General features: G+C 38.0%; 4 protein-coding genes and 1 pseudogene across 5 annotated transcripts; 2 read left to right on the top strand and 3 right to left on the bottom strand.

Annotated features, from left to right (window-relative positions):
- Window positions 1-1,138: 1,138 nt before the first annotated feature.
- Window positions 1,139-5,893, bottom strand: LOC137717500 (uncharacterized). The gene is made up of 12 exons (XM_068456886.2): window positions 5,609-5,893; window positions 4,637-4,811; window positions 4,412-4,495; window positions 4,064-4,305; window positions 3,701-3,944; window positions 3,515-3,594; window positions 3,348-3,432; window positions 3,093-3,224; window positions 2,880-2,993; window positions 2,499-2,540; window positions 1,806-1,890; window positions 1,139-1,680 (listed from the first exon to the last, which is right to left on the bottom strand). The coding sequence occupies exons 1-12, from the start codon at window positions 5,740-5,742 to the stop codon at window positions 1,589-1,591; spliced, it is 1,509 nt and encodes a 502-aa protein (XP_068312987.1). The 5' UTR covers window positions 5,743-5,893; the 3' UTR covers window positions 1,139-1,588.
- Window positions 5,894-10,978: 5,085 nt separating this feature from the next.
- On the top strand, window positions 10,979-13,679 carry LOC137718497 (uncharacterized). Its single transcript, XM_068458060.2, has 6 exons — window positions 10,979-11,263; window positions 11,504-11,628; window positions 12,006-12,324; window positions 12,431-12,492; window positions 12,752-12,833; window positions 13,085-13,679. Exons 1-6 carry the CDS (start codon window positions 11,221-11,223, stop codon window positions 13,198-13,200), a joined length of 747 nt encoding a protein of 248 aa, XP_068314161.2. The 5' UTR covers window positions 10,979-11,220; the 3' UTR covers window positions 13,201-13,679.
- A 1,255-nt stretch (window positions 13,680-14,934) lies between these two features.
- LOC137717986 (uncharacterized) lies at window positions 14,935-16,922 on the bottom strand. Its single transcript, XM_068457516.2, has one exon. The coding sequence runs from the start codon at window positions 16,918-16,920 to the stop codon at window positions 15,211-15,213; it is 1,710 nt and encodes a 569-aa protein (XP_068313617.2). The 5' UTR covers window positions 16,921-16,922; the 3' UTR covers window positions 14,935-15,210.
- Window positions 16,923-22,365: 5,443 nt separating this feature from the next.
- LOC137718288 (peptidyl-prolyl cis-trans isomerase CYP57-like) lies at window positions 22,366-26,867 on the bottom strand (annotated as a pseudogene). The gene is made up of 9 exons (XR_015965110.1): window positions 26,833-26,867; window positions 26,628-26,729; window positions 26,472-26,507; window positions 26,082-26,223; window positions 25,668-25,893; window positions 25,488-25,527; window positions 25,107-25,303; window positions 24,789-24,908; window positions 22,366-22,506 (listed from the first exon to the last, which is right to left on the bottom strand). The product of XR_015965110.1 is annotated as a peptidyl-prolyl cis-trans isomerase CYP57-like (transcript).
- On the top strand, window positions 26,527-26,932 carry LOC148695275 (uncharacterized). Its single transcript, XM_088698343.1, has 3 exons — window positions 26,527-26,533; window positions 26,624-26,724; window positions 26,822-26,932. Exons 1-3 carry the CDS (start codon window positions 26,527-26,529, stop codon window positions 26,930-26,932), a joined length of 219 nt encoding a protein of 72 aa, XP_088554469.1.
- Window positions 26,933-27,176: the final 244 nt, after the last annotated feature.

Consider the following 27,176-nt stretch of genomic DNA (forward strand, 5'->3'; position numbering starts at 1 on the left):
TCCATACATATTGATCTGAAAACAGATGGATAATTAAAATAATGTCTAGTGTCAATTTTTAATTTTTTCTTGAGAAAAACATCCTGAAACCTAGAGGGATGATGTCCCAATCCGGATACCTGCTGACCTGTGTAATAAAACGACGTCACTGACTGACGCGAATTACAGAGATTAAAATTAAGGCCCACTTAGTGGACTTGGTCTAGTGAATTCCTATTGGGTCTCAGATTTTAGTGGGCAAGAGAGAGTTATAGCCTGCTGAGCCCAAATTGTTTTTATTTATTTCTTTTTTAAGAACTTTAACGACAAGTTCCGCTTCGGGTACTGTTTATTTTAATGAAAAATCATATTTTTACACTAAAAATTCAATCTTGGTACTATTCACTTTACCCTTTATTTTTTGGTACTTAAAATTTGTTCTGATTTATCTTTTTTCTACAACTGGAAGAACATGTTGGATTTTGAAGAAAATTTTAAAAAGCCAACAAAAGGCTTTTCATTTTTATGTGTGAAAATCTCCAATTTTAAATAGAAAAATGAAAATAGCAAACTTAAGCGTAACCATGTTGGTTTACAGTTAAACAACGTCTTTTTACAAAACATCTTGGTTCGAATCCTCTTCTCTAATTTAAGTTCATTTAGAATATTGGTCAAATAAATAAAAACAGAACATGAAAGCTCGGAGAGAAAAGACGGCTCGAAATTCTTCAAGGGTATATTTGAGTGAGGGATTTAGGCACAGTGATGAAGAAATGAATCATAAAAAGTTAGATAGGAGGAATTAGAAACGACTAAATGAGTCCTACAAATCCCTCTCACACTCCACTGTACTGCTCATGCAGTGCATTTCTAATCCCTCATGTGTAACTTTTTGTGACCAATTTTCTGCCTCGCTTCGTCTAAATCTCTTAGAATTTGGAAGTCCCTCACCCAAACATACCCCAAGACACGCCAGCGGAGAAAATCTGTCGCGTCACCGCAGTACAGTCTCTCCCACTTGTAAGGACTTCAAAGTTCAAGGAATTGACATATTTAACCAAAAAATAAAACCTTATACATACATTTGTAAAATTCCATTTTGGCCAGAGTAAGAGGCGTATGATATATAATATGGAGGTATGAAAATTGAAGCAATATATTTACACAAATATTTCATTTCATAGCAAATTTCAAGTCCATCCCTTAAAAGCCTTACACAAAACAACAGAGAGAAAAGTTACTTGTAAAATGGCTACTGAGTTTCTTGGTAATTTGGCCATGAATACTTATACTATCACCAGAAACTGCCACTAGAGAAGGCATTGCACAATACTGCCAACCTGGGCAGTCAGGACAACCGGTTCCCAGAATTCTCAGGCTACATTAATTCTAAAATTCTAATTCACAAGGCCTAATTACTGAAGTCTCTCACTTGCCTCTTTTTCCGGGCTTTTATGAAGTTCTTCAATAGTTACTGTACACTTAAAATGTTTATATTGCAAGCTACGCGGCAGCCAATTTCAAAGATATGCCAAGTTTCTTTGAATATGAACCCGAATTAAGGACATGAGTATATATCTTGTCACCTTTTGTCCCCCGGGATTTGGTGTTATGGTAACATGGGATCACCGGCTGATGCAAGCATCTGTAACTCAGCTTCCTTGGCTGCCCGTTCAGCAGTAAAATCTACCCTAGCATCACCTGCATATATTAGCGAATATATAAGCTTTAATCCGCTTAGGTTCAAAACAGAATAACATCAGGTAATTCCAGTAAAGTTATACGATTCTGGAAACAAGAGTCAACATTAGAGTAACATTGCGTACCAAGAGCTTGGCGAAGCCCTTTCACAGCATCAAAGTTTTTGTATGTATAGCCAACAAAGCTTAAATCTTTGGGAGTCATTTGCAACTGCATGAAAGTATAAGGTGATAAGGAATACAAATTGTACATTCATACTAAATCATAAATTACTTAAACATGTGGTATGAGTTCGTATGAACAGGCTACTGCAGATTTTTGTGGATCCTCTAGAGAATAGACACGAGAACTCTATTGATAACAAAAGGGCAACGAGGTGTTGCCTAATAATGCAGATTCCTTCTGAGTTCTGAAAATAATGTTACACAAGTTGAGATATAAGCAAAAGCCAATTGAGATTGATTTTTTACAAGAAAATTCCCTTTTCAGAAAATTAAAAACAGAATTATTGGCATCAAACAGCACTAATGCAGATTTCATGGTGGCCGGCTAAAGTCAACAATTGTAATTTGGCATTACGTCATCTTGAAGACAAACATAGATGAAAAGGTCTACGCTATGATCTTTTCTTTTTCCTATGGCAGTTCTCTTGGCTCTGGCGCCTTTTTAACAAAGGGAACCCAGTATTGAGCTTGGGTTTTCTCTTCAAGGAAAAGATGAGCATAATGTCAATTGATTATGTAAAGTATTACATATCATGTCTTATAAAATATGTATTGCATATCATCAGTATATAGACAGCATCTACAGTTACAAACCTTTCGTGAAGATCCAGTTCTTGCTGACACTGGCGGGTCCAACTAAGCACAAATGCAAAGATGTACGGAAGTCAGTATTTCAACAGGTTTGGCAGTGATGTAATGAAGCTTCTAGATATCACATGAATGAAAGAGTACAGAAGCTAGGTTTGTAAAATACCTCATCAAACTTCATAAAGTTTTAGAACTGTTAATTATAGCACTGAAAGTGAAAGTGTTTAAAATTGATAAAGTTTTGGAACTGTTTAAAATTGATAAAGTTTTGGAACTGTTTAAAATTGATAAATGGAACTGTTAATTATAGCACTGCTATTAGTAGATGTTGGTGCAAAAGATGATAAACAATGATACAAGAAATAGAAGGATGATCTTGTAAAATACCTCATCAAACTTCATAAAGTTTTGGGTATCAAGCTCCCCATTCACTTCTGGTTTGAATGCTGCGTCCGTTTCATAGAGTTTGTCCCACACAACATCCTTGAACCAAGGATGAGACTGATACAATACAACATAGTTTTCAGAAATTTAAGAAAGAAAGAAAAAAATCCGATTAGAGGATAAAGACAACAATTTATTCAAATAGGAGAGCTTTACTTTGATTTGATGTGCCCCTCCAGTACCTAGCCTATGTTCAACATCACACAGCAACCTGCAAATAAGATCCTTAGCCTCAGCTGTCAACCTTGCATCTTCTGGAAATTTTAAGTGGTTTTTCCAATGAACAATCTGACGTAAATTGACAAATACAGTGAGTAATTTTGTATGTGAAACTGAAGTGACCTTAGTTCAAACGTATGACTCACCACAAAAACTTTGCACTCAGATTTACATGAGCGTTAAGCATTTTACCTTTCTGCATGTAGTTATTGGATCATCTGAATAAAATGGAGGGTAACCAACAAGCATTTCATACATTATTGCTCCCAATGACCACCTAAACCAAACAATACATATCATAAACACAAAGATGAGAGAACGCGAAAGAGAATAAAAATAAATTAGCAGTATAAACTTACCAGTCGCATTCCATTCCATATCCTTTCTTCAATAACACTTCAGGTGCAATATAGTCGGGTGTCCCCACAGTTGAAAATGCCTTTCAGAAAACAAAGAAACAAAAAACAATAGAGTGAGGGGAAAATGTCTAAGGGTTAAGGCTAAAGATATACTGCAAAAACCAGTCTGTAAAGATGCTAACATACCAACTTCCTCCTGTTCATCTGCCAATGTTGCAGCTGTTCGGCGGGGCTTTTCCAACTACTCCGATTATCCGCATCAGGAACGCATGTGTCGATATCCATTGGTTCTGTCATATTTTCATCATCCATAGTTCTATTTTCATGCAGTGAAGGTAAAGTTGTACAATCAAGAGGCTTACAGAGGCCAAAATCCGAGAGTTTCATGTGACCATTTTTATCCAGAAGCAGGTTGTCTGGCTTAATGTCTCTGCAGAGGCAGCGAAAATGAAGTGGTGAGACAAGATTGCATACTTACTTCATCACCTAACAAGTATTCTGGTAACAAAATAAAAATTTAACAACATGATATTAGTAGAATTCTTCAACCTGTGTATGTAGTTGTGTTTCTGAATAGATTCTATGGCCAGTACGCTCTGTGCAATGTAAAATTTAGCCACACTTTCAGTCAAGGTGTCTTCCCTAATCAGCAGAGTCATCATGTCACCCCCAGGCAGATATTCCATTATTAAATATAAGTACTCATCGTCCTGGAAGGAGTAGTAAAGTTTAACTATACAATGGCTGGCAACTTCTGCCAGCAAGTTTCTTTCAGCTCTAACATGTTCCACCTATAAGGCAAAACGAAAAATATATCAACAGCAATGTTTCAATGATGAAAATCTAGGAATGAGTTCCAGTGGTGGGTTTGGAACAAAGTCACATATGTGATATTACCTGTCCTCTCTTCAGCATTTCAGATTTCTTCAACTTTTTCATGGCGTAGATATTGCCAGATTTTTTCTCCCGACACAATCGGACCTGTAGTTTGAGAGTGAATTAGGAAAGGTATACTGCAATTAGCAACCACATCTAAAGCATAAAATAACTTCAAGCTAACGCGAGTCCAATGGTCAATGAAAAGTTTAATACATTCGTTAGAATACTATGTTTAATTCAGACCTCACCAAAGGCCCCCCTACCAATGATGGTCAAAGGCTCAAAATCATCAACACATATCTTGTGCCTTTTAAGTCGCATAAATTCTGTCTCTTTTCGCTCCAAGTCTTTAATCAGGTTGACTTGTACCTCCTTTGGCACATCTGACGAAGCTAATTTCCTTTCCAACACCCATCGTCTGCAACAGAAATACATATCATGTCGGTAACTCACTGCATCTTTGAACTAAAGCATTTGGCAGTGGCCTTAACGATTTTCACCATAATACCCTTGTTCATGTTAAGTCGGAGTATGTGAGAGAGGAGTCTTATTTTCAATTACCTTACTTCTAGAACTTTGGTGTGAAACTCTATGAAAAGAAAATGTAATAACCCTATCATTAACCTCAAATTTTAGGCGGCCCCTTGGCATTTGGGAGACTTCGGGAGAGACGAACTGCCCTTGCTAGATTGGATTCTATCAAACATCTGAGTATTACTGATCCAGACTAAGGGTAGTAGTCTAATTGCTATACAGCCTAAATCAAACAAAGACAATCTAAGATTACCAATTAAACACCGATAACAAGATCCGAACCCACACGGATCAGATTCCGCAAACCCCAATTCTTATCCCAACGGAATAACTACCCTATTAGACCCTCATTTGCCCCATGACTACTTGCTTCCATCTTTAAAAAAAAAATCTAATTTCTTTACTCACCCCCACACTTCCTCAACCCAAAACATTACAGAATCATATTTTCAACTAACAAAACCACGATACCAACACATATTTCGCTATTCCCACATTTTCTCAGCAACCAAACAGCAGAAATCGAAACCGATTCATGAAATGCCAACACCCAATTCAAACACCGAATAGTTTCACGATTTAGAGCTCGAAATTACTACCCCAAACTACATTATTCAGCAATCCAAACAGAGCCTAACTAAGAAAATCCAGAAGCAATTGAAGCTGCAGATTGCAGATTACCTCTCTTTCCGCTCCTGAATGTTCTTCATCTGAGCTCTGTAGTGGTTCTCTATGAACTGCTTCGCCGCCGCCACCTTCTCCATCGTCAAGCTCGAACCCAGCACCTCCTCCTCCTGCTCATCCAGATCCTCCATTCTTTCTCTCTCTTCACTCTCACGGTATCGTCTCTCTCTCTCTCTCTCTCTCTCTCTCTCTCTAGATACACAGAGTAACAGTATTTTCTCTGTCTACAGACTCTCTCACTCCTCCGAGGGAGCTTCGTTTTTATTGCGACGACGAGTAGATGATGAAAGAGGACCCTCCCAAAATATTTACTCTCTCATTTTTACTCCTCAGCCGCTATTCGCACGCCACGTGTACTGGTCTGACTTTGGCTCCGACTCGGGATGACGTGTCGGATCGCGATTGACTGGTGGTTGTGAGCCCACGGAGTTTCGAGGCAGTGGAACGGAGCTCGACCATTTCTTTATAAATAACTTTCAGATTGCTGCTGCAGGATGAGTGGCTGAGTCACGCGCTTGAGAGTCGTAGTGTGACACGCTCCACGTTGTGGTGAGGAGCAGTGTAGTTGTCATTTTAATGACGCTTGAACGATTTTAATACCCAAAAGGCAAGCAAGTTATTTTCGTTATTACGGATTATCGTTATAGGAAGAGGATTCTTTACTAATTTTCTTTGTGAGGATCCTAGCATTCTATCCGTTTATTGTATAGTGCGAAGTCAGTTTTCACTAGGTATTATTTGTGTTTAATTTTAAATAAAAAAATTCATAATAATTTCTGACCGTACGATATACGAAGAACAAATAAGATGTAAGATGCTCCTGATAAGATCTAAATTTATTGTTATTTATATTTTTATTCAAATAAATATGAAATAAGTACATGGGCCGATCAAAACCACCATCTGTTTACACAAATTCTGATATACATTTTTTTTGAGGCCATTTTGTAATGTATTTCAATGGTCTGAACTATCTATGTAGAGCCAAAAATAATCCCAAAAATTATGAAGGTGACATGTGGATTTTTGGACAAGAATGACAAGATTACACTCGAGGCACACCAAAATTCTCATGCGCATGCAATAGACAATAAATGCTCAATCAAGGAAGAGTCAAATGTGATCAATATTGAATTTATTCAAATTCCTCTCATCACTCCTCATTAATCCCTTATTGATTTTATTCAAAATATAACTCTCAAAACTTCCTATTTAAATTAGGAATAATTGCAAGATATTATTTCACATAATATCTTGCAATTATTCATCCAAATACACCATAAATGGCCAACCACTCCTCACCCTAAGGGCATCCCAATGGAGCTTTATCTTCCTTAAGGTTACCACAATTGTAGCTCTAATGAAAATTTTCATCCCCAATAGGCCGAAAAATGGTGCTACATCTACCACAAGGGCTAGCAACTTCAATCCTTGGGTAGCAAGAAGTTCGGCTACGTCTAGCCCTATAAAGTAAGGGGACCACACCAAATTAAGGGCCCATTCTTGGCTTTTGTTTTTGTTTTTTGTTTTTGTTTAGAAATGGGTGATCCTCATTTTTAATTCCAAAACATGATTTTAAGGGTTTATTTTTCAATCGTTTAGGATTCTAAGAGTTTATTTTCAACTATTTGTTTGATTAAGAAAACATATACAAACAACGACTATTTTTTGTGTTGTTGATTAGAAAAAAATGTTGTGCTTCATGTCTAATTTTCTAGAATGAAAAATTAAAAAAAAAAAAAAGATTGATGAAATTTAACATTGGTAGTATAGAGACCTAAACCGAAAATATAAACAAATAACATAACTAAATTGTGATAAGATAATCCAATCCAATGATCGTTATGAAATGAAAATCTTGTTTGATTTCGGAGAAAGTGTCAATCAACGAAATAAACCAATAGTTGTTATGAATGAAATCTTATCTTTTCTAATTTCATAGAAATAAACCAATAGATGAGATTGAGATAAGAAAATCAATACCAATGATTGTTATGAAATGAAATCTTATCTTGTCTGATTTCCTAGAAACAAACAAACAGATGAGATTAAGATAAGAGAACCTATAATGGTGCATAAGTGATGAAATCTAACTTTGTCAGAATTTGAATATTTCTAGGTTAAAAAGTTCATAAATTAAAATTTAAGATAATAAGTCCAAAAATCAAGTTTAGAGAAGTTAAGACAACAATAAATTAACCGCGTAATCAAATTACTATATAATAAAATATATAGTCACATATAGAGCCCGAAAGATATATAGCCCCTTATTGGGAGAGATTCTTTTTTAGAGCCCCAAAGATTCTTCAGAGCTCTAAATTGGGCTATATCCACCACTTTTCTAACCTCATATAGGGCCCCTCATTGGGATACTCTAAGGGCCGGCCACTCTCCTATAAATACTTATCTTATTCCACTAAAATGCTAAGTCATTTGCTACCGACAAACTTCTAAACACATTCTTTTTAGAATTCTAACTTTGGTATTGGAGATTTTTCGACCAAAACCCTCATATTATCGTGGGCACGTGAGACTTTTAGCCATAATATTAGGTGTTATTATATTGTAGGTACATTTTCGTCAAATGAGAAGACGGTGAAAATTTGCATCCACAAATTAGTGTTTTCATTGAGAGTTTGATTCACACATTCGAATAAGACTCTTGCATTCAAAGTTTCTCGTTTCTCGTTCATACGTTCTTATTCCTGAAATTGTTTAATTCTTTGAATAGACGTATGAGAAAAATACAATGGAGGGAAATTCGAAAACCACGACGAACGAAAATTCCTATGTTCAAAGATCCGATCAAATGATGGAAATTGCAATGTAGCCCCACCATGATGATCCACGAGACTCACCATGGCAAAAGAAGTAATCATGGCAGCCATGACAACTACTGTGGCAGTGGAGAATGGGACAACTCCATGGTAGCTAGGCCACGAAGCAACAACAGCTGCAGCCCGCCCACAGAGCAGCAGCTTAGTGAGCAGCTGCTGCAGCACAACCAACCTAAGACCCGCAAGCCTAGGACACCGTGCAAGCCCATGTGCCGAGATAAAGAAAGGCCCAACACCCACACTCCCTAGTGGCCCCGTTCGCGCCTGCGATCCAGCCCGTGCCCGTGGTCTACCCACTATTGTGGCCCACCTAGCTACCCAAATCGGTCCAAAACTAGTTCAATCGTCCCAGCTTCAGATTTCTGAACCGGGGGTATTTTCACTCATTTTTCTGCAGATTTGACATATCTCAAGTCAAATCTCATGCCCATAGTCCATTACACTTCCACCATTCAAGGAGATGTATATCGTCCAAGCTCTTCCATCCCACATGGTGAACAACACTTATCCCGACAAGTCGTAGAATTGAGGAGCGCCCTCGCTCAACAAAAAACCTTGGTGAATCAGCTCTTGCAGCGTATCGAGATGCAACGTGTCCCATATGAGGTGTCCCGAAGTAGGACAAGGGCAGACAACGAACCTCTCCAACAACATCCATGTAAACAACTCTTCGACCACTCACGAACCGAACGTTCTAGCAGTGTACACTCCCGCCTAGGCCCTTGAGATAGCTTATACTTCCGTCATAGTGCGCGAATGAGCTTGCACTCTTGGTTAGGCTCACAAACGAGCATACATTCACGATTGAGGCCATACTCTGATATCAACATGAACAAATTATGTAGAAAAAGGAAAACAAAAGTCCATTCTGATGGCATTTGTGATTTTATTATAATTTAGAAATATGACATATTATCTTTGTCATCATTTCGGAAAAAAAAATAATAATAAAACTCTCACAAAGTGCAGTGACGGCCCAACTAGTTGGCTGTGATTGGGGCGTGGTGTGCACTCGCATATAGTGGCTGTGATTGGCAGTGACTGCCCAGATCAGTGACGTAGTGGCTCCTGCTTAAACACCCTGGACCTCGTATTGTAATAACTGTGGGATACGATCTCCTGCGGACAGGTCTACAGTCAGAGAATCAACTGCTTTTTAACCTTTTTTTGTCTGTTTTGGTAAAATTTGGTCAAACGTCATGGAAATTTTTTCCATGTTCCGTAGCTTTTCAAGGTACGAGGTACGGACGGTCAAGATGGAAAATATGTAAATCTGACGGTTGTGAATAAGTTTGAGGATTGAAAATAATGAAACCGTTCCAGTCCCTCTCTCTCCCTCTCTATCCAAATTCCTACGGGGCGGAGAGATGGAGAAATCGAATTTGCCGGCGAGTTAGCTGTAGTGGGGTTTCCAATGGGGCGGAGAGACGGAGAAATCGAATTTGCCGGCGAGTTAGCTGTAGTGGGGTTTCCAATTCGCCGCCGTCCTCTCTCGGCGTTCGAACTAGAGCCAGAACCCTCCAGAAGCAATAGAATCGGAACCAATCGACTTCCATGGAGCCCGACCGGATTCCTCCTCCTTGCACTACCTCCATCTCGGGAGCCGCCGTGACGCGGAGAGATTTGGTGGTGGGGGTGTTGCCGTGTTGGTCAATAGTAGGAGAGAGGTTTAATGCGGTTGTGGTCTTCAAGGATTTAAATCCATTTTCCTACTTTTTTCGACAGACCAAGACCTTTTCCTATTTTTTCTGACAAGTGGAGAGGTTGTGGGACCAAATTTTTACAGGCTACCTCCTATCATTTTCTGTAAACCGGCAATTTTAACCTAATGCTACGGGGTATGGAAGTGAAACTAACTCATTTCATGGTAATAATTTAGAAACATGTAAATCCTAATTTCCATGAATACAGGATCTAATGCTAACTGTCGAAATGATAATTGTATTAAATATAGGTAAGATCTTTCATGATACAGTAAGTGAGACTTGCAAGTTTAATATCTATGACACTATCTTACATTGGTGAAAATTAGAGTCATACTTTTTTTACAAATTTAATTATAAATATCACTCATGAGTTTAATATATCGAACGCATGAGTTTAATATTATGAGTTCAATATATTGCTATCATATTTGAATTTTTCAACTAACTGTAAAAGCATAATTTTTATGATAATACTAGAGATATTAAATTTAGAGACTAAATTTACAAACTAAATGATACGTTACCAATAGAAGTAAGTACGTTTATTAACGTTTAAGTAATAAACCAATTATCAACTTTCATGTCTCTTGGTTTCCAAAATTTTATCTACAAATTTAATCTCTCTAGTATTACTTATTTTATACGTTCACATACTTTTTCCGACATACCAACATATTGCCACAATATCATGGAATCTGGATCCCTTCCACCAAATCCTACCGATCAACAAATTCGGACCTTTGAAATTTGATCAAACTACTAAAATTATTATAACTTTTAAAAGATCTAATATTTTTAACCGTTGGATTAAATTTTAAAGATTCGAATTTGTTGATTGGTAAGATTTGGTGGAAGGATTCTCTCCGATCCCTTTCCCAATATGATAGCCAAATCCCTAAGTAATTCGATCCAAATCCGATTGGTCTAGAGCCAAAACTGCGGCGTTTCGACCTTGAATGCGCCTGCAAGTCTGCAAGTAATACAAACCAAACGCAGAGGGTGATTTAACTGCTAAAGAACCAGAGGCAGTCGATCTCATCGGCCGAAACAGGCGGCGGAAGAAGACATGGGCGATCCCTACCGTATATACTTCACCCCGCCCGAAAGAGGTTTTCTGTTTTGACCTAACCCTAATTCCACAACCCCCAAATTCTCGATTTTCCTGCACACTTTCTCGCATTTTCTCAGCATCCAAACAAGCTATTTGTGACTTCATCAATTCAATGTTTTCTAATGCATGGTTTGATTGGAAAGTTGATGTCTTACTTAATTGTATTGTTTTGCTGTTTAATACAAGATTAGAGAAATTGATGAATGATTGATGGGTGGATTATATTGTATTGTGACAGACAGTGTTGCAAGGCCAAGCTTTCCCGGCTACTTGTCGTCGGAAACACCCTCATTGCTGTTCAATCCTACGATTCCCTCTACCGATACGCAGCGGAGTTATGCTTCCGATTTTCTGCAGAGAGATGTAAGAACTAAGAATTTGTTCGATGCTACCTTTTTTGAGTTACTATAGGGGCCTGTTTGTGACTGCTTCGGTAGGTATCACTTGTGCTCATAAGCACTTTTGCTAGAAGCCTAGAAGTGCTTTTATTAGAAACAGGTCGAGATTTTTATCAAAATCCAAGTGCTTATTGGAAATGAACTTTCAGTAGAAGTGCCTAATGACCCATAAATGATTTTAAGTTTAGTCTGCCAAAGGCATTCATAAGCGGTTTTGGTTGTCAAAAAGCGATTTTAGCCCTTCCGGAAACAGTCCAAGACAAGCCTAAGTATATGATAATGTTCATGTGTGAATGTATGTGAATTATTGTGAAGGGATTGTGGTATTTGATCTGCTTGCAGATAAGATCAATGACTACTGGTACTGGGGTATATGCTGTAGATGATGCCGGAGGTCTTCGGTTTCGTCATGAGTCAGTTCTTGGTGTAACAGCAGGAGCCAGCCCAAACGGTTATTCGTCGCTTTTAGAAGTTCCGAGTTTGATAAGCCAGAGACAGGATGTTGCTGCGGTAAGCATTAGTCCAAATGTTCCTGCTGACATAAGTTTAGAAAGGCCAACTGGCTCTTCAAGAAATGCCGATGGTCTTCCTGTGAAAGGAGAATCAAACGTTTTGTTTGTCGATGGACTTCCCACTGACTGTACCCGAAGAGAAGTAAGCCGTATCCTTTTACTCCAGAATTTATGGAAATGGAAATGATTGTGGCTGAAGTATGCTTTATTCTATTGCTTTGTTCTGTCATTTAAAAACCTTGACTTGCAACGAAGATATATTTCGTCCATTTGTTGGCTTTAAAGAAATCAGAGTCGTTCACAAGGAGCCTAGACGTGTAAGTCTTCTTATCTTCCTACTTCTTGAGTAATCTTCACAGACTTCATTATTGTTTCACAAAGATTATGCGGTAACTTATACTGTAATTGGTGTTTTACCCTTTAGTTTAGCAAAGCAGACAGGCTACGTGTGAACTAGCAACCATTTTTTTCCTTGAGGGGCACATAGTTATTGGTTTCTATTTCTATTAGCGTCCTCGTACTTTTCTTTTGTTTGAGCTCGTCTCTATGTTTACTAGACCTTTACATGAACTGCAGAGTGGTGATAAGGCTATGGTTCTGTGCTTTGTGGAGTTTGCTGATCCGAAGTGTGCTCTGACTGCTATGGAAGCTCTTCAAGGTATTACATGAGCAATTAACTCTGATCTATCCATGTCCGCCATATATGTGAAATCAATGTTCCAGTTATCAAATAATACCATATGGCAATCGGAGTAATACTCTAACCAATTTTTTTTCTTCGTGAAAAAATTAACTTTTTACAGTTTAGAATCCCGTTTAACATAAATAGTTAATTGATAAAGCTTCATTGAATCTAGTAATTTGAGTAAACTCGTCGCTTATCAACCTCTGCAACGTGGATGTGTGCAGGTTACAAGTTTGATAACAAGAAACCCGAGTCCCCTGCATTGAAGATCCATTTTGCACATTTTCCATTCAATCTACCAGATGATGACAATGAACATAGAATTCGAATCCCACGGTGACAAAAAATGGCTGATTAGAAATCTGTCTGAGTTGTCTTGGTCCGTGGATGTTACAGAAACGAGTAATGTGCACAAGCAGCTCCAGAGTCCATGCATTACGCTGATTATACCTAGAGTTCGGGCATTAAATCTTGACTTGGCATCCGCTGATTTAGAATCGCTTCTTGGTTGTAGTTTTAAAATGGAAAACCCATTCAATGGAATTGTTGCATAGGGAAAGGCGTATGGACCGTGAAGCCACCGCAAGTTTACGACGACGACACAGGAATGCCGAAAGATGCGGCTTGCTGGAGCCTGTTTCGTGATGTTTTCGGTAGGTCTCAACTTACTATTTGTATATTGTGATGCTTTCAGTGAAGTCATTGGAATATAATACTGTTTCAAAGGTAAGTGTTAAGCATGGAATATGCCTCTTACTTTGGGGAACTGTTGGCTGGACTTTATGATAATGACTTGATATTAAAGATTCTTAAACTAAATGGACTACTACAAACTGAATACTTAAACTAAATAAACCATTACAAATTTGGTGCGAAGTGGGGGAGAATCTTGCATACAATCAAAGATGTGACGGAATATCCTGGGGGCACCCAAGATTCTCCCATGTATGATGTTAGATCCTACATTGCCTGGGGGTGAGGATTCTTTATGCTTTATATGTACATGCCCACCTCCATTAGCACGAGGCATTTTGATAGCTCATTAGCTTCAAATTTCATAGGAACTCCGAAGTTAAGTGAGATCGCGAGAGAGCAATCCCAGGATGGGTGATCCATTGAGAATTTTTCGCGTGAGTTCCTAGAAATAAAATTGCGAGAGCGTGATCGGAGCTCAAAACGGATAATATTGCCGTGAGGGCGTGATCGAGGCTTAAAGCAGATAATATCGTGTTACGGTGGAGTGAAGTCTGAGATGTGGTAGAGTCCGAGTTAGGATGTGACATATGAGACACGAGATAAACTTTGGTAAGAATATCTAATTAAAGGCAATATTCACACGACAAGATCGATGCGAGGTCGGAAGGTTGGGTAGTACTTTAAGTATAGAGCGTCCTATGGTGTGAAAGGTGTTGTCCGAATGACGTGCTCAGACAATCTACGCGAGAGAGAGAGATCATCCAAGCACTGAACGGATTATGGCCTTTCTCGAGCCACGAAATATAAGGTCATGATGCATTTTCGGATGCTCGTCGTATTTTTTTTTATGAGGTTTTAGAAAATCTATCAATCTTATTCATTTTGTATATTGTTTGATCAGAAATTATTTAAAATTAAATACAAATAATATTTAATAAAAACTTGACGAATAATATATAATGAACGGACAACATTTATAAATTCTTAAAATCCTCATAAAAAAGATCGAAAGACGATCCTGTTGGATAGAAAATAAGGGAACAGATCCTATTCGGATCCCCTTTCATCCGGATCCTGCGGATCTCTCTCCCATCACTCACCTCCCCCTCCACCTCCCACCCCAATTCAAACTGCATGTTTCCCCGACCTTCAAACCCTCCCATTTTCTTCTTCTTTCTTGTTTGCGGTTCTTCTTCGTCGGTCGAGAAGAAGGCAAGAACGTTGAGGAGAAAGAGAGAGTGAGAGAGTTAAAGAGCAAGAGTGATCTTAGCCGCACGATTTGATTTTACGTGCACGACTGAGGTTATTTGGTCCGAAGGATCCACATGGAAATGATAGGATTTTGTTCCAGAAAAATAGGGAAGAAAAACATCCAAAATAATAAATAAATAATTTGCTATGCAACTTCATTAATATCTTAATTGGCAATTGGGGTGCGAAATATCATGTTACAACAACGTGTTCTGTGATCTTGAAGTATATCTTTTACAAAGAGCCCCTCCACACAAATTATAAATAAGGGAGGAAAGAAAAATACCTGCCTCCTTACATGTACTCCTTACATGTACGTGTTAGATTGTGATTTGTTAATGATACATATAACGAGTACGTGTCAGACCGTGACTTGTATATATAACGAGCTGAGTAGAGTTACCTAAAGAAAACTAGTACCCGCGAGGCCGTGGTGCAATAAATTATGAGCAATGGCATCCCTGGCCTTCATCGAGCTCGTCGACCTCAGAGCGACCTCCGGGACCATCTCGTCGTCGACGAGCTCGAACCGGAGCTCGGGATCCATCTCCTCCTTCCTCAACTCACAAATGTTGTGCAAAACACAGCACGCCCCGAGAACCACCGGCAAGTCCTGCAGCTTCACTTCCGTCCTCTTCTGCAAGCAAAACCACCTCCCTTTCAACCTAGCAAACGCATCTCTGGCGACATTCTGAATCTCCCCAATCTTCTCGTTGAAAGCGTGCTGGGTCCACGTTAGGTTCTGCTGGGTGTACGGCACCAGCACCCAGTCCATCAGAGGGTACCCAGCACCCCCAACAATCCACACGTTCTTCAGCAGACCATTGTTAGCCCTCTGATTCAACGCCGATTTCTCCAGCACCTGATCATCCGGCATTGATCCTGGCCATCCGATGCACACGTCGGTAAAAACGCCTTTGGCGTCCACCACCCCCTGCACGGTGATCGAGTACGAAGTCTTCTGGTTCCTATCGGTGTGCCGTTTATTGAAGTACGCAGCGACGCTGATTTTGGGAGCGATGATGGGTATGTGCGTGGTGTACATAGACCCAGTAACGTTTGGAATCCCCGAAATACCCTCGAACTCGTCTTTCATTTTCGTCGCCGCGGCCTCATCCGGCCACTGCAGGTACTTTGGCATCAGAACCGTCCGAATCGCGGAGCAGACCTCGAGAACGAGCTTGTGGCAGGTCGAGATGCCGAGGCCGAATCGTTTAGACACGAGGCGGAGCGGGTCGCCGGTGGCCAGCCGCCACAGGCACACCGCCACTCTCTGCCGCACCGGAATCGCCGACCGCAGCGTCGTGTCCTCCTTCGCGATGGCGGAGTTAAGCTCCTCGCATATCAAATCGAACGTGGATTTCCCCATCCGAAACACCTTTTTGAATTCCGATTCCGGAAAATCCGGCTGGTTGCACTCATCCCACCACGCTTTCGACCTGTCCTTGACCCACAGCCGCCGATGTTGACCCGACCCGACTCCCGGCTTACCTTTATCAGCTCCATCGGCTTCCGCCGAAACGGCGGCGCTTCTCGATTTTCTCCGCTTCATCGTTTCGGATTCTTCCACCTCCGAGGAGCACTCCTGGAAATCGGAGTAGCAATCGAGCATGGCCTTGGTTCTCTCCGTGTGCTTCTCTGGGATAAAGGACGCGTCGTCATTCGATGCCCTGTCGTGCTTCCGCTCGTCCTGCTTCTCCTCCTCTTCTAGCAGCGACAAGGAGGCGACTACGCCCTTCAGCTCCTTCTTCTTCTTCTCGCCGCCGCTGGAGTCTTTACGACGCCGTTTCCTGGCGTTTCCATTTCCGTTCTCATTCATTTGCGCGTGGAGAGAGTTCTGGAGGAAGGTGTAGATGGTGGATAGGCCTTCAGCTGCAGGGTGTGTTGGGTGTGCTGCTGGGTCTCTCTGGAGCTCGAGTTTCATATAAGGTACAGATTTGCAGAAACAACAACAACAAGAAGAAGGAAATTGAGGAAGAAGAAGAAGAAGAAGCAAAATAGGAAAAGAAGGAGAAAAAGTGTTTGGCTTTTTGAAAAATATGAAAAATGCAAGTGTGAACGCGGAGATTAACAAACTGAGAAAGTGTGGGGCGGAAGGAAAGTTTTGTGACATTGTATAAATATGGACTTATATGTCACTTGTCGTTCACACTTCACATCAGCATAAGCATATAAGTCCAATACTAATACATAGAATCGGTATGAATCAAATATGCATCAGTGCATAAATATTATTAATTTTTACCGTGACATCTGATAATGATTATGAACTTAAGTAAATATCTAGTTAGCACAAACACCTAACTCTTTGTACGTGCAGACAAGATTTAAAGAATTAAATTATATACCTTCATTAGTCTCATTAATGTTTCGGTGGAAAAGATGGTTGTTGTGTGTTAAAAAGTAGACTATGTGTCGATATCGTTGCAATAAATGTATCAACGTATATTACAAAAGTAAACCTATCATTCATGCATAAAAACCAACTTAACTAAGCAGTAGTCTTCAAGTAAACCTATCATTCTTCACTAGAAAGTAAGAAGTTTTAGATTCTAATATCGTGAATGGCGATTCGATACCAAATTAAATTGCCTATTGTATAACTTAGCTGAACTCGTCATTTCTCTAGTATAGAAATATCAATATACTAAAAAAAAAACAAAAAAAAAAAACTTTAATTACATTTTAATTAAAGATGATTAGAAACACTTGTAAAATGCTTAGAAAATGAGTTAGAAAATTAATTAACGGGAGGGATCGAAATAACATTGGCGTGTACGGAAAACGTTGACTTCAATGGGGCGGTGCGGAGCTGTGTGTGAACAGGATAAGATTCTCTGTTCTTTTTTATTTCCTTCCCGTTCTTTTTTTTCTTTCACATTTTTTATTTTGTTTATTTTTTTATAAAATAAATTAATCCAAAATATTAACGTGATTTAATTGAAATGATTCAAATAAAAAAATTAAAAAAAAAAAAAAAAAAAAAACAGAGAAAGAGGTAATCCTACTTACATGTGAAACGTGGATAAAAAACGCGGGTATAAAGGTGGCACTGGCAGGTGTGAACGCGGGTTTAGGGATGGTGGCGGTGGTGGGTCGGCTACGACGGTGACTTTGGGATTGCCCACCTTTTTTATATTTTATATTTAATTTCTGGGGTTTAAGGGTGTGTGAGTGATTGGAATTTTACTTTGTTGGAACAAAAGAACACCAAACCACCTCATGCCTTTTGACAATTTTCATCAATTTTTGGATAAATGTTGGGCATGAGAATTGGGACCATAGATTTCGTGGGCCAACGCCATTTTCAAGCTTAGTATACAGGGTATAGCCAATTGATTAGAGCAGTAAATGATTAAGACGTGTGATTTAAATGTGATTAGATTTCAAAAAGATTTTATATTTTTGTGAGATTGATCTAATTAGCTACATGGTCAGACATCCAAACAAAAAAAATTCTCCAAATTACACATGTCTTTAGAAGATTCATGCTAACTCGCAAATGATGACTACTTACGTGCCCAGAAACATTGAGTGATGTTATTTAGGTTTGCATGAATAATTGCAGAATTCATTTGCATTAACGATTGAAAGTTGAGAAAATATCAAACTCTAGATGTCAAACGTTACATTTAATAAATATGTAAAAGAATGCTTATCTCATATCCCAATTTCTTATCATTGTTACATTTTTCACGAGAAAAATGCTAAGAGGACTCTCTCAAAATATAACTCTTTATAAGCTTTCTACTACTTAATAGTTTAACATCAATTTCCGTACTAATATTATGAGTATGATTTCCAAGAAAAACAAAGCTTTAATACAACATAATATGAACATTGGTTTGGACTAGAGTTGTTGCTTGTCCAAAGATTAGAAAAAACGGTGTAAGCTTTTCAAACTCTTCTATACTCCTTTTGATTTGAGAACAATTCTTTAGACGTTCCCCCCAATTTTCGCAAAATTTTGTTGACTTGAGGTTCCTTTTTTATTTAGGGAATTTTCATGAAAAGGGTTTGAACTAAATTTATTTTAATAAAAAAATCATATTATAATTTTATTTAATGAAAAAGACTTAAATTTTAATGAAAAGACATAATTTTAATATTTTAAAAAAAAATTGACGCATGGACCGGCACGCCACTCATACAAAATGTTTATGAAACTTACTACGCTGTTTATGAAATTTACTACACTGTTTATGAAACTTAACGATATTCCACTATTTATGTAACTTAACGGTACGACACTGTTTATGAAACTTAATGATGCTACATTGTTTAAGAAACTTAATGATGCTACATTGTTTAAGAAACTTAACGCTAGATGCTCATCCTAGATTTTCAAATTATTTCACCAGAATGCAATCAAAAGATAAAAAGTACATGACAGATTCAACATCCATACCATTAAAGTCATGCATGGCTAAAAAATAATATATATATATAAAATAGAGATCAACGTCAACGCCCATACCCGATCGACTCCCTCCCAACCATACCGCCCAAAATGTAGTTATGAACTGAACAGAACTCACTTCAATTTGAAATTTTAATTTCAGAGGAATAAAATTTGTTTGGATTATGTCAAAGCGTTATGCAACTGAAGGTCGGTTGGGTGCTCTTTTCACGCGCTTTTAGTTAGGTTTTTTTGTTTTTGTTTTGTTTTTTCTTTCTCTTATCCTTATCATTAAATAAAGTTATAACATGATTTTTTGTTAAAACTCAAAGTTTTGAAATCTTTTTTATTAGTTATCTATTTATTTATTTAAAACTTATTTTTGCAAACATCGTTGACATAGATATATACAGCTGGCTACGGTGGACCCCACAAGATAGCAAAAATTCAACGATACACATTAATCTTTGACCAAATGCATCGCAATGACCAACGCATCCTACCCAGGAAGAAAATTAAAAATTAAAAATTTGGTTTATTTAATTGGTGGTAAGATTCTTGTGCACAGTCAACATCCAACGTTGAATTGGTAATTACGTCGGTTAAAATTGGCTAAACATATTTTATTTCCATGTTCAAAGTAATCATTTTCGTCTTTGCAGTTTCAGCGAAGTTTCGTTTTGATCTCTGCAGTTTCAACTATCTTTGTTAGTCTTTATAGTTTAATAATTGCCTCGGTTTATGGACAATGGCATGACAACTTTTATACAAATACAAATGTTAAGGAGATTCACTTAAAGCGGGGCTCTTCATCGACTCTATGTTATATTTTAATATAAAATCAATTTTCATATCAATATTATAAAATATTATGTCAAAAATATGAGGTGACAAAAAGTCTACAGAGTCCGATTCTTTAGAGTCTTCTTAGCATTTCTCTTATACAAACTACATATTGAAAAGACCTGGGTAACGTTCTTGAACATATAGATTGACAAAAATGGACATAACCTTTTAAAACATATCGGTCATTACATTTTAAAACATTTGAAATACAACCTAAAGTTTTCAAAAATGGGCATCTATTAGGTTCACTAGCATGTGATGACATGGATAAATACAAAGTGTGTTTTAACTCTCCAGCATCGACGGAGATTTGAATCTCTAAATTGACGGTTTTATCAAAGTAAATTTATGGTTTAACTTGATTAAAATGGGTCAATTGGGGGGATTAGAACTCCAAAGACGTCGATTAGTGAAACCAACTTTAGTATTTGTCCATCTCATCATTTAATGTTGGTAAAGTTCTCGTAACCTACCAGAATGTTGAGTTTTTAGAAAGTCAAATAATTATTGAAAATGTTTTAAAAAGTTCGAACTGATTTGAAATCACCTAATTTTTAGGTTAATTCTTTGTACTTCACCCCTTAAAATATTGTCATTCGATTACAATAATGACTAAAGTACGAAGACTTCAAATGCGATAATTAAAACTTGGAGCATCGAAATGGAACCTTACCAAATTACAGTACCAAAATCATTATTTCGGCTCACAAAACATTATAAAAACAATTATTTAGTTGTATATGCAATGAACAAGACTGTTTTTTTTTTTTTGGTCGAAATACAATGAACAAGACTTGGCTTTTGTAAGTTGCTTGGTCTTACAATACTGACCTGGTCAAACATCTCCGCTATTTATTGGATTATTGCTGCCCAAGGCAAGTCTCATAGGTTTGAATATCATACATATACGTCTAGAACCCTTGAAAAGGCCTGAAAAGTTGAAAATGACTTACTAGGACCAATTTAGCGGTCTTTCAAACCAATAACCAACTGCCACATAGCCAAGATAAACACGTAACATTGCATTATTAATTTTAAGAAACCACTACTATGGCTGTTTTTTAAACTAATAATCAATTGCCGCATGGCAAAGCTAAACACGCGACAATGCGTTACTGATTTAAAAACCCACCATTGTGATGGTTTTTCAAACCAATAACTAACTGTCATATGACAAAGCTAAACACGTGACATTGCCTTGTTGATTTAAAAAAAAACTACCACTGCGCCAATATTTCCAACCAATAACCAACTGCCACATGACAAAGCTGAACACGTGACATACGTTATTGATATAAAAAGCCACCACAATGACATCCCGGACGTAGGTAAACAGATGTGAGAGAAACAAACTTGACCTAGGTTTACAAGAAACTTAGGCATTTGATTTTCCTAGAACTGCCTCGTTTAGAACTTTGGACTTGTTTGAGGTATATACAAATATAGATGCATCAGAACCGTCTAACCTAATATCGAGCAGAAAAGATTACGTCGGTTGTTATGAACTGAGTTGGTGATTGTTTCAGTCACAAGAATAAATTAGTATTAGTAGTATTGGACTAAATTGTAAGCGATTTTGGGCTAATTTGTAAGAGTCTGTAGAATTGGGGTTTGTTTGTAATAGCCTAAGTTTTCGGGGGAGTCAATTTAATTAGTTGGTTAAGTTGTCCAGCTAGCATTCACTAATTGGGCGAATGCTGGCGTTGGGCATCCTCATCCTTTTGTCAGGATCCTAAGAATCTTTTAATCACATCCGTTCATCGTACATCGTATGATAAAAAATCATTGTAAATTTTTTATTTAAAATTGAATATAAACAGTACTTGATAAAAACTGACCGTACGATGTACGATGAACAAATATGATTGGAGGATCCCCGGGATCCTCACTCATATGTTGGTCCGAAAATCATTGTAACGGTATGATTGGAAAAGTAAAAGAATATTCTCTCTTCTCACTTCATCATCTCCATTGCTTCCATCACCATTGTTACACTGGTAGGTTGAGACCATTGCAGGTCTGGGTTTTAACATCGGTGATGGCAGTGAAAGCACCAGCAACAATACATAGGAGCACAGATGCGGAATCATGCCTTCGGCTGCTCTGGTAGGTTAGATAACCCATACAGGTGTGGGGTGAATCGTTGTCGAACAATGTGGCTCAAGATCCATTTGAATCTTGAAAAAGTAGCCAAAATGTGCACACTTTCAGCAGCCAGGCAGCAGGAAAAGACAATGGGATCGAATTCTTATAGCTTCGATTCGGTCTCAAATATTCACCAACTCATAAAGTTGGGACTTGGCAGAGATGAGATCAAGTAAGGGATTTGCCCGCCCATTCTAGCTCTCGGCGCTTTTGCTTGGCTTGCAATCGGTTGAACTTCTCCTTCCCCTTCTCCAAAAGAGGATCATGCACGACGTAGTCATTTAAGTCCTCATTGCGAGACATGTGATCCTGCACAGTGATTTACAGGAAAATTTAAGCCACGGAGAAGCACAAATCTAGATAAAGGGCAAACTGATATTCGTTACGAATTCACATTGAGTATCTTCTGAAAAAAAAAAAAAAAAAAAAAACCCCACAAAATTTACGGGTTTTGACTCATTTTACTAGCATCTTCTACTTTACCATGTTTGAATAGAATGAAAAGGTTGATCTTAGCCTACTCCCATAGTTGAAGGGAAGACAGGTGAAACTCTTTTTCGACTCTATGTTACATTTTAATATGAAATCAGTTTTCATACCAATATTATAAAATATTATGTCAAAAATATGAGATGATAAAGAGTCTACAGAGTCCGATTTTTTAGATTCTTCTTAGCATTTCTCTTATACAAACTACATATTGAAAAGACGCGGGTAACGTTCTAGAACATATAGATTGACAAAAATGGACATAACCTTTTATAACATATTGGTCATCACCTTTTAAAACATTCGAAATACAACCTTAAGTTTTCAAAAATAAACATCTATTAGGTTCACTAGTGATGACATGGATAAATACAAAGCGTGTTTGAACTCTCAAGCATCGACAGAGATTTGAATATCCAAATTGATGGATTTATCAAAGCAAATTTATGGTTTAACTTGACTAAAATGGGTCAATTGGGAGGATTAGAACTCCAAAGACGTTAATTAGTGAAACCAACTTTAGTATTCGTCCATCGCATTATTTAATGTTGGTAAGGTTCCGCAACCTACTAGATGTCGGGTTTTTAGAAAATTAAATAATTATTTAAAATGTTTTAAAAAGTTCAGAGTAATTTGAAATCACCTAATTTTTAGGTTAATTCTTTGTACTTCACCCCCTAAAATATTGTCATTCGATTACAATAATGAGTAAACTACAAAGACTTCAATTGCGAAATTAAAACTTGGGGCATCGAAATGGAACTTTACCAAATTACAGTACCAAAATCATTTTCTCGGCTCACAAAATATTATAAAAACAATTATTTTGTTGTACATGCAATGAACAAGACTTGGCTTTTGTAAGTTGCTGGGTCTTACAATATTGACCTGGTCAAACATCACCGCTATTTCTTGGATTCTTGCTGCCCAAGGCAAGTCTCATAGGTTTGAATATCGTACACATACGTCTAGAACCTTTGAAATGGTAAGGCCTTAAAAGTTGAAAATGACTTAAATCAATAACCAACCACCACATACTTAAGATAAACACGTGACATTACGTTATTAATTTAAAAAAACCACTACTGTGGCGGTTTTTCAAACTAATAACCAACTGCCGCATGGCAAAGCGACATTGCGTACTAATTTAAAAACCCACCACTGTAGCGGTTTTTCAAACCAATAACCAACTGCCACATGCCAAAGTCAAACAAGTGAAATTGCCTTGTTGATTTAAAAAAACTACCACTGCAGCGGTATTTCAAACCAATAACCAACTGCCACATAGCAAAGCTAAACACGCGACATTACGTTATTGATACAAAAACCCACCACAAATGACAACCCGGACGTAGGTAAACAGATGCGAGGGAAACAAACTTGACCTAGCTTAACAAGAAACTCATGCATTTGATTTTCCTAGAACTGCCCCGTTTAGAACTTTGGACTTGTTTGAGGTATGTACAAATATAGATGCATCAAAACTGTCTAACCTAATATCGAGCAGAAAAGATTACGTCGGTGATGGCAGCGAAAGCACCAGCAACAACACATAGGAGCACAGATGCGGAATCATGCCTTCGGCTGCTCTGGTAGGTCAGATGACCCATATAAGTGTGGGGTGAATCGTTGTCGAACAATGTGGCTCAAGATCCATTTGTTTCTTGAAAATGTAGCCAAAACGTGCACACTTTCAGCAGCCAGGCAGCATGGAAAAGACAATGGGATCGAATTCTTATAGCTTTGATTCGGTCTCAAATATTAACAAACTCATAAAGTTGGGACTTGGCAGAGATGAGATCAAGTAAGAGATTTGCCTGCCCATTCTAGCTCTCTTCGCTTTTGCTTGGCTTGCAATCGGTTGAATTTCTCTTTCCCCTTCTCCAAAAAAGGGTCATGCACGACGTAGTCATCTAGGTCCTCATTGCGAGACATGTGATCCTCCACAGTGATTTACAGGAAAATTTAAGCCACGGAGAAGCACAAATCTAGATAAAGAGCAAACTGATATTCGTTCAAAGAATATTTCAAATGAGAAGAGGAGATACTGTTATATCACCCAAAGGAAATGGCATTAACAATTATGAACCTATGAAGCTTACCTTCCCTTTCTCAGGAGCAAATTTTAACGGAACTGATTTCCAATCAGATAAGTCTTCTGCTTTGCCACCTCCAGATTCACTACCTGGGGCTGTGTGCTTTTCGAATATTCCCTTCTTAAACTTCTCAAGTTTTGCAAGAAACTAAAAGCATCTTCTGAAAAAAAACCCACAAAATTTATGGGTTTTGACTCATTTTACAAGCATCTACTACTTTACCATGTTTGAATAGAATGAAAAGGTTGATCTTAGCCTACTCCCATAGTTGGAGGGAAGACAGGAAAGTAAATAGGTAAATCAAGAAAAGAATACATAACATACTTCATCTTCTCGTCCTTGATTTCTACGCTTCTTCTGCTTCTGCAATTGTCTTCCTCTTTCAGCGTCACCCAACGACTGTAAGTCTGCATCACCATTCGCCATGCGTTCAGCTCTTGCCTCTGATCCTATCACTTTTTTTCTTCAAGGACAGCTTATCCACCTTTTGTTGATCATCATCAATGCTTTCAACATTGGACCTGGCAACAAGGAAATGAAGAGATTATTGTGAAGCTATTTTCCAATGTTCCAGTCTCTGTGTCAGTGTTCTGAAATCTGCAAAAAAAAAAAAATAAAAAAAAAAAAAGGAAAAAAAATCACCAACACCCAAAACTTTGCCAGGGTAAAAATATGCAATGTCAAGAAATTTTTTGAACCGTTTACCTCGATGTAGGTATTTCATGCTGCTTTGGGCTAGATCTCCCTGCATATGGATGTGATAAGTTAAGAAAATGGGTATAAAATTATTAAGGCAATAAAAATAATTGTCATTTATAAGGCAACCAGCCATGCATTAATTATTCCTAGTGAGGAGAAAATATACTACACAGGACAATTAGGTACCATTCTTCAGCTTTGGCTTTGGTGGGAGATCTCCCAAATCTGTTCGTTTCTTGAGTATTTGCTGGCGCATTCTTGCATCAAAGTTGGCCTCGTCATCATCATCATCATCACTATGATCAAGGGTATTATAAAATTTGGATCCAGAATCTTTCCTGGGCTCTTCTTTCTTTGAGCTTAGAGCTTCTCTGATAGATAACTGTACATGCCTTGTTTTGGCATCAGAGTTCTGCATACAAAACATTTGAAGATAAGTCCTTTGAATTATAAATTGCTGATTAGGTGAAAGACGGAATGTGCATATGTAGATTGCTAATCACACTCAAAATGCTTATAACAACATATGGACCTAAGTTGGCAAAATTTCAACAGTTTTATGTAAACAAGGAATCAGAAGAAGAGATGCCGGATTATTACCAATTTGTTAAATGGAACTTCTTCCTTCAGAAGGCGAGGATCATCCAATACATCGTGACTGCTCTTGATTTTTGTCTTTACAGCTGCCAATTCTTTCTCCTCTTCTTCAGCTTCTTCTCCAAATGAAAGCAAGTTCAGCTTTCTGCATTTTTTAAACAAACCATGCACATAAGATATTGAATAAGCGTAGAGACAATTTTGACAACATATATCATGGCATAATACATTTTTTTTTTTCACAGACACAGGTGTGCAAAAACAAATCAACAGTCACACAAGTGCACATGCACGCATTTCTTCAGGCAAGGAAGAAGCTTAATTTACAGCTTTCTTCTTTGTATCTTTGTTTTCAGTATTATTTTTGGATTCCGTCAAAGGCTTTGCACGTACTCTTGGAACAATGTCATCAAGGGGATTCCATAATACCTAAAACACGGACATAAAAATGAAAAGCAACAAAAAAAAAAAAAAAAAAAAAAAAAAAAACCACAGAAGCATATAGAAAGTGGAAAGCTTAAGGTTTACTCAAAGACCATGTTTAGCTACCTCTACTGATAGTATCCTTGGGGGCGGGTCCAACGGCCGATCCTCCTTGTCAGTTTCGAGTTCACCCAACCTCACTAGATTATATATTGAATCCCCAGTTACCTGAAAAACCAAAAACAAAGTACTGAGTGAGTTGGGTTCCTTGGTTTTCTACTGATACTCATAAAGCTGAACTGCTGGTGCCGGCATTGAAGTTAATCATCACCTTTCCGAAGATGGTATGCTTCTTGTCAAGCCAATCACTCCGATCTGAAAAACTGGCTCCCATTCGAATTGGGTGTACCGGCATTTGCACAAGCGACTAAACCCCTATGCTTGAATCTCAAACGCGAATGAAACTCATCAGGAAAAATACCTCCATAAATACTCTCACCCCTTGCAAAAAATGCACCCAAATTCAAGATCAAAATCTTAAATCCGAAGTAACCCAGGTCACTAAACAAATTCTGGAACCGAAATTCTCAATCTTTTCCCCGAAACTGAAGTAACCCAGATCACTATACAAATTCCAGAACCGGAATTCTCAGTCTTTTTCGAAATTACCCAATT

Source organism: Pyrus communis, chromosome 8, assembly GCF_041283825.1.
Source record: "Pyrus communis isolate YQ-2024b chromosome 8, ASM4128382v1, whole genome shotgun sequence".
NCBI classification, from domain to species: Eukaryota; Viridiplantae; Streptophyta; class Magnoliopsida; order Rosales; family Rosaceae; genus Pyrus; species Pyrus communis.

Excerpts from the sequence above, each read along its gene's own strand:
- LOC148695275 (XM_088698343.1), top strand. Across the intron at positions 26,725-26,821 it reads GATTATATATTGAATCCCCA|TTAATCATCACCTTTCCGAA; the intron begins GTTACCTGAAAA and ends CCGGCATTGAAG.
- LOC137717986 (XM_068457516.2), bottom strand. The coding sequence starts at position 16,920 with ATGTCACAAAACTTTCCTTCCGCCCCACACTTTCTCAGTTTGTTAATC.
- LOC137718497 (XM_068458060.2), top strand. The coding sequence starts at position 11,221 with ATGGGCGATCCCTACCGTATATACTTCACCCCGCCCGAAAGAG. Across the intron at positions 11,264-11,503 it reads CTTCACCCCGCCCGAAAGAG|ACAGTGTTGCAAGGCCAAGC; the intron begins GTTTTCTGTTTT and ends GTATTGTGACAG. Across the intron at positions 12,834-13,084 it reads TGCTATGGAAGCTCTTCAAG|GTTACAAGTTTGATAACAAG; the intron begins GTATTACATGAG and ends GGATGTGTGCAG.
- LOC137717500 (XM_068456886.2), bottom strand. The coding sequence starts at position 5,742 with ATGGAGGATCTGGATGAGCAGGAGGAGGAGGTGCTGGGTTCGAGCTTG. Across the intron at positions 3,945-4,063 it reads AAACACAACTACATACACAG|AGACATTAAGCCAGACAACC; the intron begins GTTGAAGAATTC and ends CTGCCTCTGCAG. Across the intron at positions 1,891-2,498 it reads GAACTGGATCTTCACGAAAG|TTGCAAATGACTCCCAAAGA; the intron begins GTTTGTAACTGT and ends ACTTTCATGCAG.